The sequence below is a fragment of the Malania oleifera genome, chromosome 13 (genome assembly GCF_029873635.1).
Source record: "Malania oleifera isolate guangnan ecotype guangnan chromosome 13, ASM2987363v1, whole genome shotgun sequence".
NCBI classification, from domain to species: domain Eukaryota; kingdom Viridiplantae; phylum Streptophyta; class Magnoliopsida; order Santalales; family Ximeniaceae; genus Malania; species Malania oleifera.
The window spans coordinates 70,572,078-70,588,015 of NC_080429.1; the positions used below are offsets into that span (position 1 = coordinate 70,572,078).

General features: G+C 38.7%; 1 protein-coding gene across 17 annotated transcripts in view; it reads left to right on the forward strand.

The window, feature by feature from the left end:
* The window catches only part of LOC131146860 (protection of telomeres protein 1a-like), a 129,397-nt gene that overhangs the window by 74,216 nt on the left and 39,243 nt on the right, over window positions 1-15,938 (forward strand). For all 17 annotated transcript variants that reach the window (XR_009134483.1, XM_058096686.1, XM_058096687.1 and 14 more), the window contains one exon: window positions 8,664-8,816. Coding sequence is in view for 16 of the 17 variants with exons in the window: in XM_058096686.1 (XP_057952669.1) it covers window positions 8,664-8,816 (153 nt within the window). In the remaining variant the exon portion in view is untranslated. The remainder of the gene's footprint in view (window positions 1-8,663; window positions 8,817-15,938) is intronic.

The following is a 15,938-nucleotide window of genomic DNA, read 5'->3' on the forward strand; positions in this document are numbered from 1 at the left end:
CGATTACACAGCTTCCATTTTCAATTTCTTTGTATTTGGTACGCCACCACAGTTTGGCATCACCAACCAAGTACATGGTCGCAGTATTCACCTTTGCCTGATCTGAGGCCATCTTCACAACGCGAAAGTACTGCTGCACATCGAACAAGAAGTTCTCTAATTCCTTGGCATCTCGGGAACCCCCATACATCCTGGGTTCTGGTACCTTGGTCTTGCTAACTCTCGGAGTGTTGGAGTTCCCCATAGCAAGAACCATCAGATTCACTTTTGCATGCAGATCAGCCATCCGCGACTGCAAAGTTTCAGCTGTGTGGCGAAAGTCCTTTGATATGTCGCCTATCAAACCTTCTTGATATTTTTGTGATCCCATCACTTTATCAACATGTTCTCTCATCTGGGCCACCTCCGCGGCCACAGTATTGGTTGTTGCCTCAACCTGTGCTTCTAGCACGCTAATCCTCTCAGCATTGTTTAGTGCCATGGTCACTTACTAAAGCTTTCCAAATCCAACAACGAAGGCAATCGAATTCACGTAGCAACTCAACCTTGGGCTTTGATACCAAGTGTCACGGTCCGACTATCTTCACCCCCTTGTGAAGGGCCGTGCGGCGCTAGCTAAAGCACTCTTGTTTAACTAGCCAGCCTATCGTTTACCAACATTCATCCACGAAATACTTTCATTAGCATTCAATCAAATGGCAGCGGAAACAGTAAGCATTCATCAAAGCAGTGGCAAGCAAGCAGTAAACATTGAATCTACGAAATTCATTAACAACACCTCCGTTGACATCGTATGTTTAGCGAGGGAGGCAAGTAGGCTAAACACGTTGATAATTGCTAGTGAGTTTTACAATGACTGATGAACACTCACCCTCCCCTAAAGAGCTTTCTAGGCCATTCCCACTCTAGCACTAGGAAACATCAAAGTGACCGAGGAGTCATATTGCCTTATTTGGCATACAAGGACACTACTAGTAGAAAATAACCCTACACTAGTATTTACATGATGGAAACCCATCCCAAGCACACGAGACAAGCATTAACAGGCAAGCATAATCCCCTAAGCAAGCTTAGCTCGTGACACCGAGGAATGGCTCAACTAAAATTAGAAAACAGGATAGCTCCACTAAATCTAGTTCTACTCTTCGACAAAAAAATTAAAATAATAAAGAGAAGGAAAAAGTGCACTGGCCTAGAATGTAGTCGTTGATGGAGATGAGATATTGATCTTTCGAAGGTTGACTTTGGTTGGCAGTTGGGTGCAAGTTGCTAATGTCACTGACTGTCATTTGGTCAATGCTGTGAGATGGGGCCAAGGCAAAAAATCTTAAGAGACAATTTTGGGAAGATATGGATAGTATTATACAAGGCATACCAGAGACTGAGAAAATATTTATAGGAGGAAATCTGAATGGACATGTTGGAAGAGATAATAAAAATTATGAGAGGATACATAGAGGATTTGGATATGGAGACAAAAATGAGTCTTGGGGAGATGATCTTAGACTTTGCTATGTCATATGATTTTAGTAAAATGAATACTTGCTTTAGGAAAAGAGAAGAACACTTAATAACGTTTAAAAGTGGACAAAATAGAAGTCAAATGGATTTTTTTTTAACTAGGAGGGTAGATAATTTATTATGCAAGGATTGTAAAGTTATTCCAGGTGAAAGCCTAACTATACAACTTAGAGTCTGAAAAATGATAAAATAAACCAGTGTAGGAGAACTAGATGGTGGAACCTAAAAGGAGAAAATAAAATAAAATTTAAAATGAAATGATCAAAGATGGGAATTGGACCTTAGAGGATGGGATAGATACAAATACTTTTTGGAATAGATTAGCTAGCTCTATTAAAAAGATAGCAAAAGAAATTTTAGGTGAATCAAGGGGAAGTTTCTCGAATAGCAAAGAGAGTTTGTGGTGGGATAAAGATGTACAAAAAATCATAAAGACAAAAGGAATTTGGTATAAAACGTGGCAAAAATGTAGAAGCAGAGATAACTTTGAAAAATATAAGGAGGCAAGAAAAGATGCAAAAAGGACTGTTAGTGAAGCTAAATATAGATCATTTAATAGTTTGTATGATAGATTAGGTACAAAAGAAGGGGAAAGAGATATATTTAAACTTGCTAAAGTTAGAGAAAGGAAGAGCAAAGACTTAGGAAATGTAAAATGTATAAAAAGTGAAGATGATATTGTCTTGGTTAAGGACGAAGATATTAAAGAAAGATGGCGAAGTTATTTTAGTATGTTTAACGAAAACCAAATAGAAGGCTTAAACTTAGAATTGTCAAATGAGGAAAAGTCTAAAAAATAAGATTTATTCACAAAATTAGAGTTAACGAAGTTAAGTTTGCACTAAAAAAGATGAAAAATGGGAAAGTTATGGGACCAGATAACATCCAATTGAAGTTTGGAAATGCTTGGGTGATAACGGAATTATATGGTTAACTAATTTATTTAATACAATTGTAAAAACTAAGAAACTGCCAGATGAATGGAGGAAAATTACTTTAATACCTATATACAAAAGTAAAGGAGATATTCAAAATTGTAATAACTTTCGTGAAATTAAACTTATGAGTCATACGATGAAACTATAGGAAAGGGTAGTTGAACAAAGATTAAGGTTAGAAACAAAGATCTCATATAATCAATTTGGTTTTATGCCTGGAAGATCTACCACAAAAGCTATTTAGCTTTTAAGAAGATTAATGGAAAAAATTAGGAAAAAGAAGAGGGACTTGCATATGATATTTATTGACCTTGAGAAAGCATATGATAGGATACCTAAGGAAGTTCTATGGTGGGTTTTAGAAAAAAAGGGTGTATTTTGTAGGTATACCGATGTTATTAAGGATATGTACGATGGAGTAATGGCTAGTGTAAGGACTATAGATGGAGAAACTAGAGAATTTCCAATTGCCATAGGTGTACATCAAGGATCTTCTTTGAGTCCTTATCTTTTTGCTTTAGTGATAGACCAATTGACTAAAAGTATTCAAAAGGAGGTTCCATGATGTATGTTGTTTGCAGATGATATTGTATTAATTAACGAAACTAGGGATGGAGTAGATGCTGAGTTAGAATTATAGAGAGAAACTTTGGAATGACTTTAGGATAAGTAGAAATAAAACATAATATAAGAAATGTAATTTTTGTAATGATAGGAGGAATATTAGAGACAAAGTTAAACTTGATGATGAAGAAATAAATAGCACTTGTAGATTTTGATACCTTGGATCTATTATGCAAGCTGAAGGAGAAATTGAAGATGATGTAATGCATAGAGTTAAAGCAAGTTGGTTAAAATGGAGAAGTGCTTCAAGTGTGCTATGTGATCGTAGAATACCCTTAAAATTGAAAGGGAAGTTTTATAGGATAGCTATAAGACCTGCTATGCTATATGGATTAGAATGTTGGGCGACGAAGAAACATAATATCCAAAAAGTAATAGTTGCCGAGATGAGAATGCTTAGATGGATGAGTGGTATAACATTGAAAGATCAATTAAGGAATGAACATATTCGTGGTAAGTTAGGTGTAACTCCTATAGAAGATAAGATAAGGGAAGGACGACTCAGATGGTATGGACACTTGCAACGTAGGCCTTATAGTGCACCTATGAGGAAGAGTGACTTAGTTACTGTGGGGGCCAGTAGAAGGAGTAGGGGTAGTCCTAAAATAACTTTAGAGGAGATAGTGAGTAAGGATTTAATATCCTTGAATCTATCAAAAGAAATGGTCCATGATCGCATAAATTGGTGGAAGAGGATTCATATAGCCGACCCCACTTAGTGGGACTAGGGCTTGGTTTTGTTGTTGTTGTGAGATGGGGCCACTAATCCCGCTGAAAATAATTTGAAATCATAGGAAATATCAACAGATCTTTAAAGCCTCTGCTGCCGTAAGTGATATTTTGCAACTTAACACATATATATATATATATCAGGGAAAAGATTTTGTTTGGCCCAAGTAGTCCTGAACTCATCTGCCAACAAAGATGGAACTGGAGAGCTCATTGAAGATAGCATGTACCATGAGCAAAATAACAATGGATCCGACATTGACGCCAAACATCATCTCAGTATGTCATTAATTTTTTTTCTTAGTGTGAGAAAGGTATGTCACATACTATTTAAGTAGTTAACAGTTGAATAATAGAGTGGTAATAGCCTAATAGATAGCACCAAAACTAATTGTCAAAGGAGGTTACTCTAATTTCTGAAAATGTCAAGGTTGGAATTTTTTTGTTAAAATTCAAGGGAGTTAAGTGTTTGTTTTGCTCTTTTTATATCAGTAAAATGCTGAAAATTCTTTAGCAGAGCTAGTGGGGGTGCGAGCCCATGTCAGAAGTGTGCAAGGTATAGAATAGCATACGCATCTATATCACAATTCAGGGTATGCCAAAAATTTAAAAATTTTAAGCATCTGTCCACAAGCCCAATTAGAGAGATTTGCTCACCATCTAAGGCTCTTTTATTTTATCTATCTGCACTATCTGAAAAATATAGAAGGGGATCAGTTCGTTTAGGTTATTTTTCTTATCTGCAAAATTTGATTCCCAACCACGCCTGCAATTCTTGAGCAATAGATCCTGCTATCACCCATCACCCGCTTTCACCTCTTTCAATAATTGTGTCAACCACATCATTTGTGATCAAGGCGACATCTAGGATTTGTCTCCCGTCAACAAAAGCATTGTGACACAATCTGATTGCTTTCACTCCTGCCTTCTTCAATTTGAAGGCTTTGTACTTGGAAGTTGATGTTGTAAACACTCCCAACTAGACTAATGGGGTTGAAGTCTCTTACAACTCCACTCTTTTTAGGTTTACAGCCAAAAGAGTTGCATTAAGGCTATCCGCATGGTCCCTAGTTGTGTGCAATTCGTCAAAAATCTTCATTACATTCCTTTTTACCACTTCCTAATTTGATCACCAGAAAGCCATAGTGAAGACCTTTGGCTTTATCCCCTGAGCTATCCTTCAGAGTTATCAAAACCTCCTCTTTGCTGGAAGGCAACCAGGAAGTACTGTGCTCACCAATCGGATCAACATCCAGACCGCCTAGATGATGTCTTTTAGTATCCATCTTTGACTAAATATTTTTGAAAAATATTCATATTTCACCCATCATGAGTCCTTCCTCTTCATAGATTTGCCCATCAATTTCTACTTCGTCAAAAAAAAAAAAAAAAAAAACCTCTTGTGAACATTGGCTGTTCTATAAAAAATAACTTCTTGTGTCTTCAAGAGGTTCTCCCAAATCAATAAGTGGTGGAAAATTTTTTCTTTAGTCCTATTCTTCTATTGTCATTCCTTATACAAAAACCTTCCTCTTCTTGAAATCAATGTCTGCCTGTCTGGAGTCTCTTTCAAGATCAGTTTGCCCTTCACCCCCACATCACAAAACTTATTTTTTCCACTTTCCCATTTCTTGCTTAAGCTTCTTCAATTTTGTTGCAGCCACAAAGCTAGTATGCCTTTCAACAGAAGTTGCTCCACCACATATAGTGCAGTCTCCAAAACTCTCTACTTTTAACTTCATCCTCTCAAAGAAAGATGGTGTAGGGCTTCATTTCACTCTTAACATAAAAAAGATGGTGATCTGACACTGGTCTGGGAAAAAATCTTCAGGCTGTTTAGGGGAAGGGCTCCTCCCAATCATCAATCAGAGAAATCTGTGTCAATTCTGGATGATGGGGGAGCCTCCTTGAAATTTGTCCAAGGTTGCTCCTAATAGTGGAAGATCTGTGAGAGTATTTAAAGCCAAAACTCAGAATTCTTCCATGCAAATAGTTTCTGTACCCCTACCATTCCTTTCTTGGCTGCAGAGGACACCATGCTAAAGTATCCTCCTAGTAGCCAAGGATTCTCCGACCTCTATATAACACTCAGAATTTCACTTCACGAATACGGACTTTCCTAGTCCATGAACACCCAAAAATACCCAAACTACCCTCCGAATCACCCGACCAGCTGTCAATGATGCCCAGAAGATCTGTCTTTCAGATTGCTAAGACCCCTCCAGCTGTTTCTCGTCCAGACAAGGTTGTCCAACTGACCTCCAGGCAATGCTGCATACTAGCGTATCAATAACACTTTCCTTCTTTGTTTCTTGAAAGCACATTATGTACTGGTGCAGCTTCAAGTGGTGCTTAATGGTTGGCCTTTTTCTCCTGTCGTTCCAACGCCTGACAATCCAGCTAACAATCTTCACAGTTTTAATTTTTAAAAAGACAAAAATTCCCTTTCATACCTTGCATTCTCATGGTCCCTTTTCCACCCCATTGTTAACTAAAAACTCTAACCCTTTTAGTTCCCTATTCACCTACCTGTTTCCATTGCTGTTACTCATTCTCATTTTCCTCTCATGTCTCCTTTTTCAGAGGCTGAAGATCTGTTCACTGAAGCCTTCATATGAGACTCCTCCTGATTTTCTGACAGCTTTCACCTCATTAAGAATCCATCCTGCTACGTGTTCCTGGTACTCTTCCCTTTAGGAATCAGCAATGGAGTCTGTCCCTGGTGGCTAGAGGCTAATTGGGCTATTCAAGAACCTTCTATTCAGTTGGAATAGGAACTAAGGTGAGGGAAGAAACCTCAAAGCTTGACTGAATATTGGCTGATTGACTACCCTTGGTAATTCAGTCATCGTCCTCTTGGCTTAGTTACACAAACTATTTCAGTGTTATTTCTTCCACCAATTGGTCTTTTCCCTTGATCTAACAACATAGGTATTGAAAATGCCTCTCATCTTGCCTCCATAGTGAGAGCAATGGCCAAAGAGAGTGAAGTTTCCTTTACAAATATTAGGACCAAGGGAGTCTTTACATGTGGCTTGGTATACATGAGCAAGCACCAATTTAACCCAAAAGCTTAAGCCCAAATGGTCTTGGGCCCAATCACGTGTATAAGCACCCCAACCATCCACTCAGTTTGCCCAATGTAGGACAAACTCACAAGTGGAGTTCTTAACAATCTTTCCCTCACTTGTGAGTTTTCAATTGTGTGACTTCAACCACTCCCCCCTTGAACAAAAATTGTTATTGATGATTCAGTGTCGCATACCCAATTAGGAGCCATTTCTCAACCATGGGAAAGCCTCAAACTCATGGGAGTCCACTCGTCTGTGGGATTAGCATCCATGAATTTTCTCAACAATCTCTCCCCTACTTGTGAGGCTCTAGAACTCCCCTTTGAATTCTTACCTCTACACCTTACGTGCCTCAGATTGCATTCTACATTCCTTCAAATCAATCCTGCTTCCCATGTCTAGACCTTATTTGGCTCCATTTGCCTAGCCTAGATGATCCTGATTGACCTCAATGACACACTTGGTCCTCCATCTAGTGACATGTTAGGAAAATTAGCTTTCCACCTCGACTTTACAATGTTGCTTGCCTAGAGTTATGAAGCACTAGCTCTAATACCCCTTGTTAGGACTAAGGGAGTCCTTTTAGGGTGGCTTGATATACATGGGTGAGCACAAACTTGACCCAAAAGCTTAACCCTTAGGTCTTGGCCCAACCATGTATATAAGTACCCCACTCAATTTTTCCAATGTGGGACAAACTCACAAGTGGAATTCTTGACAAATTTCTTTGGAGTCATGAGCAGTCGTCTTCCCACGTGTGGCAATTGGTGCTAGCTGCACTGGCACAGTTTTCAAGCTGCTATTTTCTTTTGAACTTTGCTTGGGCAACATCAGCTGGAAAAGACCCTTGATGCATGACTATATCCTCCACCATCCCTTTGCACCATAGCCTTTCGGGATATCATCGATCTCAAGCATCCGATTGGCAAGTTTCGTCTACAACAAAAATGCATTTTGAAATATCCTTCATAGCAATGTGGTCTGCAGAGATTGTGTTTGGCTAATTGCTTTTTTCCATGTTATATTGGAACTTAGAAAACACGAAGAAAAGGAAAGGAAAATACCAAGCCATCCACTATGTCTTGTTGATTATCAAGGAGAGAAGGAATTATATGGTAATTCAATGGACAAATTTTTATTTTTTTATTTTACATGTCAACCTTTGATTTTTGATAATTCTCAATGATATTTTATCATTCCTCATAATGCTAAAAATAGAGAGAAGTAAAATTGATTTTTTTTCTATTTTATTTTCCTCTACTTTTCTCCCACTAAATCCTTAGCCCAAATGGAACATAAAAGAATTATAGCGATCACAGTGATCTATTGCTTTTCAATTCATTTTGTGTATTCCTGAAATAGTATTCATTCTATTTTTGTGCATGCATGTCCATAGTTCATGAGTTTCATCTGACTTCTTTTGTTTTCAATAGTTTAATAAGTTGTTTGGAACTTGAAAAATCCTATGCTCAAACTGTTAAAGCTTGATATATGTTGTTGACCCACAACCTAACGGCTGAATCTTTTAGGTAAGGTGGTAATCTGACATGATATCAGAGCAAGTTTGCCAGGGGTTTCTGAGTTCTAGTATTATTGTCCACTTTTGTTATATGTTGTGGTTAAAAATTATTGTAGTCCTTGTAATGGTTTATTGTTTGTTTTATATCATCACATACAATTGGCTGCAAGTGTAGGGGAGTGTTAAGGCTAGGTATACATTGTTAGGTTGTGCTTTTAGGTATAGTGGTAATCTAACAAAAACAAACTTCATACTGTACAGGTAACAGCTAAATTCAAGTGTGTAGTTCGAGCTGTAGCAGCGTATCCATGGCAGGCTGAGGACTTCTGCTCTCCTTCTGGGACATACAGGATTAGGCTGACCCTGGAAGACCCAACTGCCAGAATCCATGCTTTTGTGTATGCTAAAGATGGGGTAAGTTCATGTTTAAGCATATTGTTCTTGTACTCTGATATAATTATCCTTGGAGATAATGTTCCTAAAGTTGGGATAAAAGCTATTCCATTTCGTGTTGACTTCCTCGCTGGGTGCATTATTTTTTACTTTCAGGATTAAATGTTTCTATCTTTACAAACAAATGCAGTTAGCTTGGATGTTTTGTTCTTCCTATTGCTGCACTTGTTTATATGCCTGGCTACAATAGAAGCAGCAGTCCTGCCAGAGCAGGCTTCTTATTCATTATCTAAAATATGGCTTGCATTATTGCAGGATTACACTTAAAATGCATTGCATGTAGATCCTATTTTGAGTCATGTTTCTGCAATACTTCTTTTCCACCACAGGCAGATTTAAATGCAGTTGAGAAATTTTAACACGAGCATTTCTTCTTTTTGATAGTTAAAATTTCGTGTTAGGTATTAATTTCTTCAATTAGTGTGGAAATCTCGAATGATTTGGAAGGGATTTAGAGGAGATTGTGGTAGAAGAGTAAGGCTCTAATTAGATCCGATATTTAGGCTGATTGTATGGGTTGACTTTTATATTTCCATATTTTATTCTCCGTGTACATGTTAAATAGGGACCCGAGTATGTAAAGAATACACAATTGAATATACAAATTGATTCATTCTCATTTTCTACATGGTATTAGAGCTCAGGCTACTCTGAAACCCTAAGTAATCCATGGCTGCCCAAAAAAGGTGACAACCATGAGTCCAACTAGTCGGCAACCCAGGAAGGAGAGTCGGAGATAACCTCCTCCATCGGCTCGGTCGGCATATTTGAGAATCCCCCACTCCATCTTACTATTGAAAAATTCAATGGTAAGAATTACAGAGAATGCGCATAGTCAATCAAGCTCGTTATCGATGGTAAAGGAAAGCTCGGCTTTCTTACCGGCGATACTTGGCGACCACCTCCTACCGATGCAATGGCATCCCAGAAATGGCGGTCCAAGAAATCCTTGATAACGTCATGCTTGATAAACTCTATGAAGCCAACCATTGGAAAAATGTACCTGTTTCTCCCGACGGCAGAGGACGTGTGGGATGCAGCGCATGAGACATACTCCGATGCTGAAAATGCTTCGTAGATTTTCGAGTTGAATACGCGGCTATGGCAGACGAAGCAAGGAGATCAGGATGTCACGGAATACTACACCGAGATGCTCGGACTTTGGCAAGAACTCGATCTCAACTGCGAAGAGGGATGGGAATGCATGGGTGATGGTGTATGTTTCAAGAAGAAGATGGAGAACGAGAGAGTATTTGAGTTTCTGGTGGGGCTAAATCGAGAGCTTGACGTCATGAGGAGCAGGATTCTAGGTTGCTAGCCGCTGCCCTCCATTTGAGAAGTCTGAAAGTAGGAGGAATGTGATGTTGAAGGAGCATAACCAGTCTAGGCCCGAGGCATAAGCTCTTGCAACCCGTGGGCCTCATACTGGATCCAACCCAAAATAGTTTAGAAGGCCCTAATTTGAGCATTGCAAAAAAACGGGCCATACTAAACACACCTGTTGGACCTTACATGGCAAGCCCGCGGATTGAAAGTCCAGACAGCCCAATAAAGCTCATGGTCATTAGGCCTCCACCGAAATCCAGGAAAAAAACATACCCATAGAAGCCCATGGTCCGACCGCTTCTAGTGGGGGATTTAATTCCGACCAACTTGCGAAAATATATGAGCTATTTTCCAATTTCCAAGCCTCGGGTTAGTTCTCTAATACCATGTCATCTGGTTCTTTAGCCCACAAAGGTACTTTTTTGACAGCCCTTAGTTCCACCTTTCATTTTATTCCTTGGATTATTGACTTCGGTGCATCTGACCATATGACTGATGCTCATCATTTAGTACCTTGTGCTGGTAATTTAAAAGTCAAAATTGCAGATGGGACTCTATCCCCTGTCGCTGGCAAAGGGAGTATTCGCATTTCTGAATCTATTACTCTTGAATCTGTCCTCCATGTTCCTCATTTATCGTGCAATTTGTTGTCTATTAGTCGATTAACCAAAGTGTCTAATTGCTTAGCTAAATTCCTATGCTCTCATTGTGTCTTTCAGGACCTATCATCGGGGAAGACGATTGACAGTGCTAAGGAATGTGGCGGGCTCTACTACTTCGACAAAGCTAATGTGAATGGATTGTGTCCTCCTACTGTTTGTAATTCTACATCTAGTCCTAGGGAAAGTGAACTTTTGTTATGGAGCAAAAGGATGGGACATCCTAGTTTTCAGTGTTTGCAGCACTTATTTCCTTTAATATGTTCGAATAAAATTGCCTTGGATTTTCAGTGTGAAGTGTGTGAACTTGCCAAACATCATCATACTACTTTTCCTAGATCTCAGTATAAACCATCCATGCCATTTAGTCTGATTCACAGTGATCTATGGGGGTCCTTTTCGTACTCCTAATAGGACCCATACAAAATGGTTTATTACTTTTATTGATGATCACACTCGTCTATGTTGGGTATTTTTATTGACTGATAAAACTGAGGTTTGATCAGTCTTCATGAATTTTCACTCTATGATACAAACCCAGTTTCACACAAAAATCCAAATCATTCATACTGACAATGGTACTGAGTATTTCAATTACTCCTTGGGCACATATCTTCAAGAGAATGGTATTATCCATCAAAGCTCTTGCGTTGACAGCCCTCAACAAAATGGGGTTGCTAAACAGAAAAATCGACATATCCTTGAAGTTGCTCGTGCCCTGTTGTTCACCTCTCACATGCCAACAAAATTTTGGGGTGACTCAATTTTGACAGTCACATACCTCATTGACCAAATGCCTAGTAAAGTCCTATCCTTTGCAACTCCGCTCCAAAAACTCCAAGAGACTTTTCCCAATTCTAGTCTCGGTTTCTTTTGCTTTGTGTCTTTGGGTCCACTGTATTTGTCCACATTAACGCACCCAAGCGAAACAAATTGTATCCTAGAGCACTTAAATGTGTCTTTCTTGGTTACTCTCCCACACAGAAGGGTTACAAATGCTATGACTTGATCTCCTAGAAACTCTATGTTGCCCTGGATGTCACCTTCTTCGAACATACCCCCTACTACTCGCTTCAATGGGAGTCCTTGAGTAAAGCTTGACCCTCACAATTAGATTACTTTGATATTGCTGTTTTCGAGACCACTCCATACCCTATATCCGCTCCTTCGCATAGTGCAGAAGGAAACTTGAACTCGGGGGGAGATGTGGAAATACAAACAAATAGGGAAACACTTGTCTACTCAAGGAGGCTAGAATCAAAGTCCAATGAGAAACTCACTTCCGAAGCACCAAAAGAGTCAGAACCGGTGATAGTTCCAACTCCTCATGAGTCCGACTCCAATGCCGACCAGGTAAAAGATGACTTACCCATTGCTCTTAGAAAACAACCTCGTTCATGTACTCTCCACCCTATCTCAAAAATGTGCATCTTATGATGCTCTTTCTGCCAAGTGTCATGCTTTTACTTCTAACCTTGACAGAATCCAAATTCATAAAAACATTCAAGAGGCCTTGGAGATTCCTCCAGAGTGGTGAGAGGCCGTGATGGAAGAGCACTAGAAAAGAATGGAACTTGGGAGGTGATGACTTAGTCAAGGGGGAAGAAACCAGTGGTCTGTAAGTGGGTGTTCACTGTAATGTACAAGGCTGATGGCACAGTAGAACAATACAAAGCCCGCCTTGTGGCAAAGGGGTTCACTCAGACATATAGTATTGACTACACCGAGACGTTTGCACCACTAGCAAAGCTGAACGCTATACAGGTTCTCTTGTCCTTGGCAGCAAACTTGGACTAGTCACTCCATCAGTTTGACATCAAGAATGCTTTTTTGAATGGTGAGCTAGAAGAAGTGTTCATGATGCTACCACCAGGATTTTGCAAGGAGGGAGAAGTAACCAGAGTGTGTAAATTGAAGAAATCCCTATATGGACTCCAGCAATCACTGAGGGCGTGGTTTGATAGATTTGCAAAGGTAATAAAGAATCAAGGGTACCGATAGGGGCATTCAGATCACACTATGTTCTTCAAATAGTCCAATGAGGGAAGAAAGACCATCTTGATTGTGTACGTCGATGACATCATTCTTATTGGAGATGACACAGGGGAGGTGGAGAGATTGAAGAAGTTCTTAGCCACAGAGTTTGAGGTAAAAGACCTGAGTCAAATGCGATATTTTCTGGGAATGGAGGTCGCCAGATCAAGAAAGGGAATTAGTGTCTCCCAGAGAAAGTATGTACTTGACCTTTTGACCAAGTCTTTCATGCTTGGTTGTAAACTAAGCAATACTCTTATCGAAGCAGGAAAAAGGAACGGAAGACGTAGGAAAGCCCGTGGATAGAGAGAGATATCAGAGACTAGTAGGTAGATTGATCTACCTCTCTCACACTCTCACACTAGACTTGACATTGCTTTCACTATAAGTGTGGTCAGCCAGCACATGCACTCCAAAGGAGAGTCACTTGGAAGCAGTATATAAGATACTTAGATATCTAAAAGGCTCTCTAGAGCGAGGACTACTCTTCAAGAAAAGTGATAGTAAGAAGGTAGAGATATACACAGATGCGGATTGGGCAGGATCAGAAGAAGACAGAAGGTCTATTGCCGGCTACTGTACCTATGTTTGGGGAAATCTAGTAACATGGAGGAGTAGGTAGCAGAGTGTGGTAACCAGAAGCAGTGTCAAGGCTGAATTTAGAGTTGTTGCACAAGGGATGTGCGAAGGGCTATGGTTACGAAAACTTTTGGAAGAACTACACATCACAGTAGAGCTCCCCATCAAACTCTATAGCGACAACAAAGCCGCCATTAGTATTTCTCATAATCCTGTTCAACACAAGAGGACTAAACATATAGAAGTGGACAAACATTTTATAAAGGATAAAATTGAGAAGGGGACAATTTGCGTGACCTATATCCCTACAAGAGAACAATTAGCAGATATTTTCACTAAGGGTTTATAGAGATCTAGCTTTGAAGAGTTTATTTGCAAGTTGGGCATGATCAATATCTATGATCCAACTTGAGGGGGTGTGTGGAAATCCCGAATGATTTGGAAGGGATTTGGAGGAGATTGTGGTAGAAGAATAAGTCTCTAATTAGATCCGATATTTAGGCTGATTGTATGGGTTGACTTTTATATTTCCATATTTTATTCTCTGTGTACATGTTAAATAAGGACCCGATTATGTAAAGAATACACAATTGAGTGTACAATTGATTAATTCTCATTTTCTACAATTAGTTTCACCCAAAACAACTCCCCTGCCACCACCAAAATAAAAAAGGGAAAAAGGAAATGAAACTTTGACTTTTGGGCCATGGAAGCCTTGAGACTTGGGGATTGAAAACATTAATTCATTAAGAACAAATGTTGATTAGGATCAACACCATTATTGTTTGCTTCATTCACACACAACAAGAATGGCCACCAAGAATCATATAGAGGAACATACATAAAACTCCTTAAATGCCTAAGTTTTCCTACAGACACGAGACTAAATATGAAAACAAAAACAGAAACTTGGTTTGTTTCCTACATAGCCTCCCTTAAACTGAGTTCTCCAAAATTTATCATGCCCTGATCTCCGAGTTTCAAATAACCATTCACTTTGAGTGGCTCCATAAAAATATCTGCAACTTGGTCTTTAGACGAATAAAATTTTCCCAAGTCCCAAAAATATGGTGATACTTTATGTCAATATGCTTACTTCTACCATGAAAAACTGGATTCCTTGTCAAAGCAATATTAGACCTATCATCACAAAAGAACTTTTTTAGGATTATCAAGCTCATGTTGTAATAAACCAAGTATCTCACGCAACCAAATTATTTGAGTAGCACTACTTATAGTTGCAATATACTCCGCCTCAGCAGTAGAAAGAGCGTCTTTTTTTTAGAAGATAGATAAAATTCTAGAACCAAGATGAAAAGCATAACCTAAAATAGTCTCCCAAGTTTCAATGTCTCCAACCCAATCATTATCTTTGTGCCAAGAAGTTGCACTTTGTTAACACATGAATAAAAAAATCATGAGGTTGTGTACCTTTACCCTATGTTTGGAGAGGCCTTGGATTTGGATTTGTATTGAATTTTGATAAAATGTAATATAAAATTGTATTTAAATTTGTCCAAAAATCCACCAAAATCCAAATCCAAGGTCCAAAATCCATGCTTCCAAACAACATGATGTTTTTTAAAAAATGCTTAGCTATTTACATGTAATTGATGAGAAAATGCATAAAACTGCTAGTAAGTCCAACTTCATAAACTATCAAGCATCGCAAACTACCCACTAACCTTTTGAAATCAATAGCATCAACTAAATTATCTCTCCTTGACAAGTTTTAATCTGTATTTAACCGAAGTCAAAATCTAGCAGGGTTCTGTCTAAAATCTTTTAAATATCACGTGCATATTTTTTGGTAAATAAGTATTTCATTGTCTATACAACTTTAGTACCAAGAAAATAAGACATCAAACCCATATCTATCATTTCGACGAATCATGACAACTCCCTAAAGTGTGCAGTCATCTTTGGATTATTACCGGTTAAAATCAAACCATCCACGTATAAGCATACATTAATAATACCACCCTGCAAATCAGATTTAGCATATAAAAACATGCTTATGGGACATCTCTAAAACCCATGTTCCAAGACCCTCTTGGGATCACACCAATTTCAACACAATGTGTCTACCGTGCTCTCAGAGCTTGGTTCAATCCATAGAAGACCCTTTAAACATATAAACTTTATCCATTTCATTTTTTTCACATAATTTCTGACTGTTCAGCATTTACCTCCTCATCAAGAACAGAGTTCAAAAATGCAGATCTCACATTTTTTTGAAAGTTTTTCTAAGAATTATAAGCAATAAGGGAGATAATTATATACCCAATATTAACTAGGGAAAAATTTGCGAACACCTCAAAATAATCCTATTGTTTTTAGCTTTTGCCAACCAAATGCACCTTGAAGTGATCTACCTCCCCATTAGTCTTGTATTTGGTTTTGTAGGCCCAATTAAACACCAATTGGCTTCTCAGCTGACAAGCGGCACTAACATTGTTGATAACTAGATGACTGTGTAGGAATA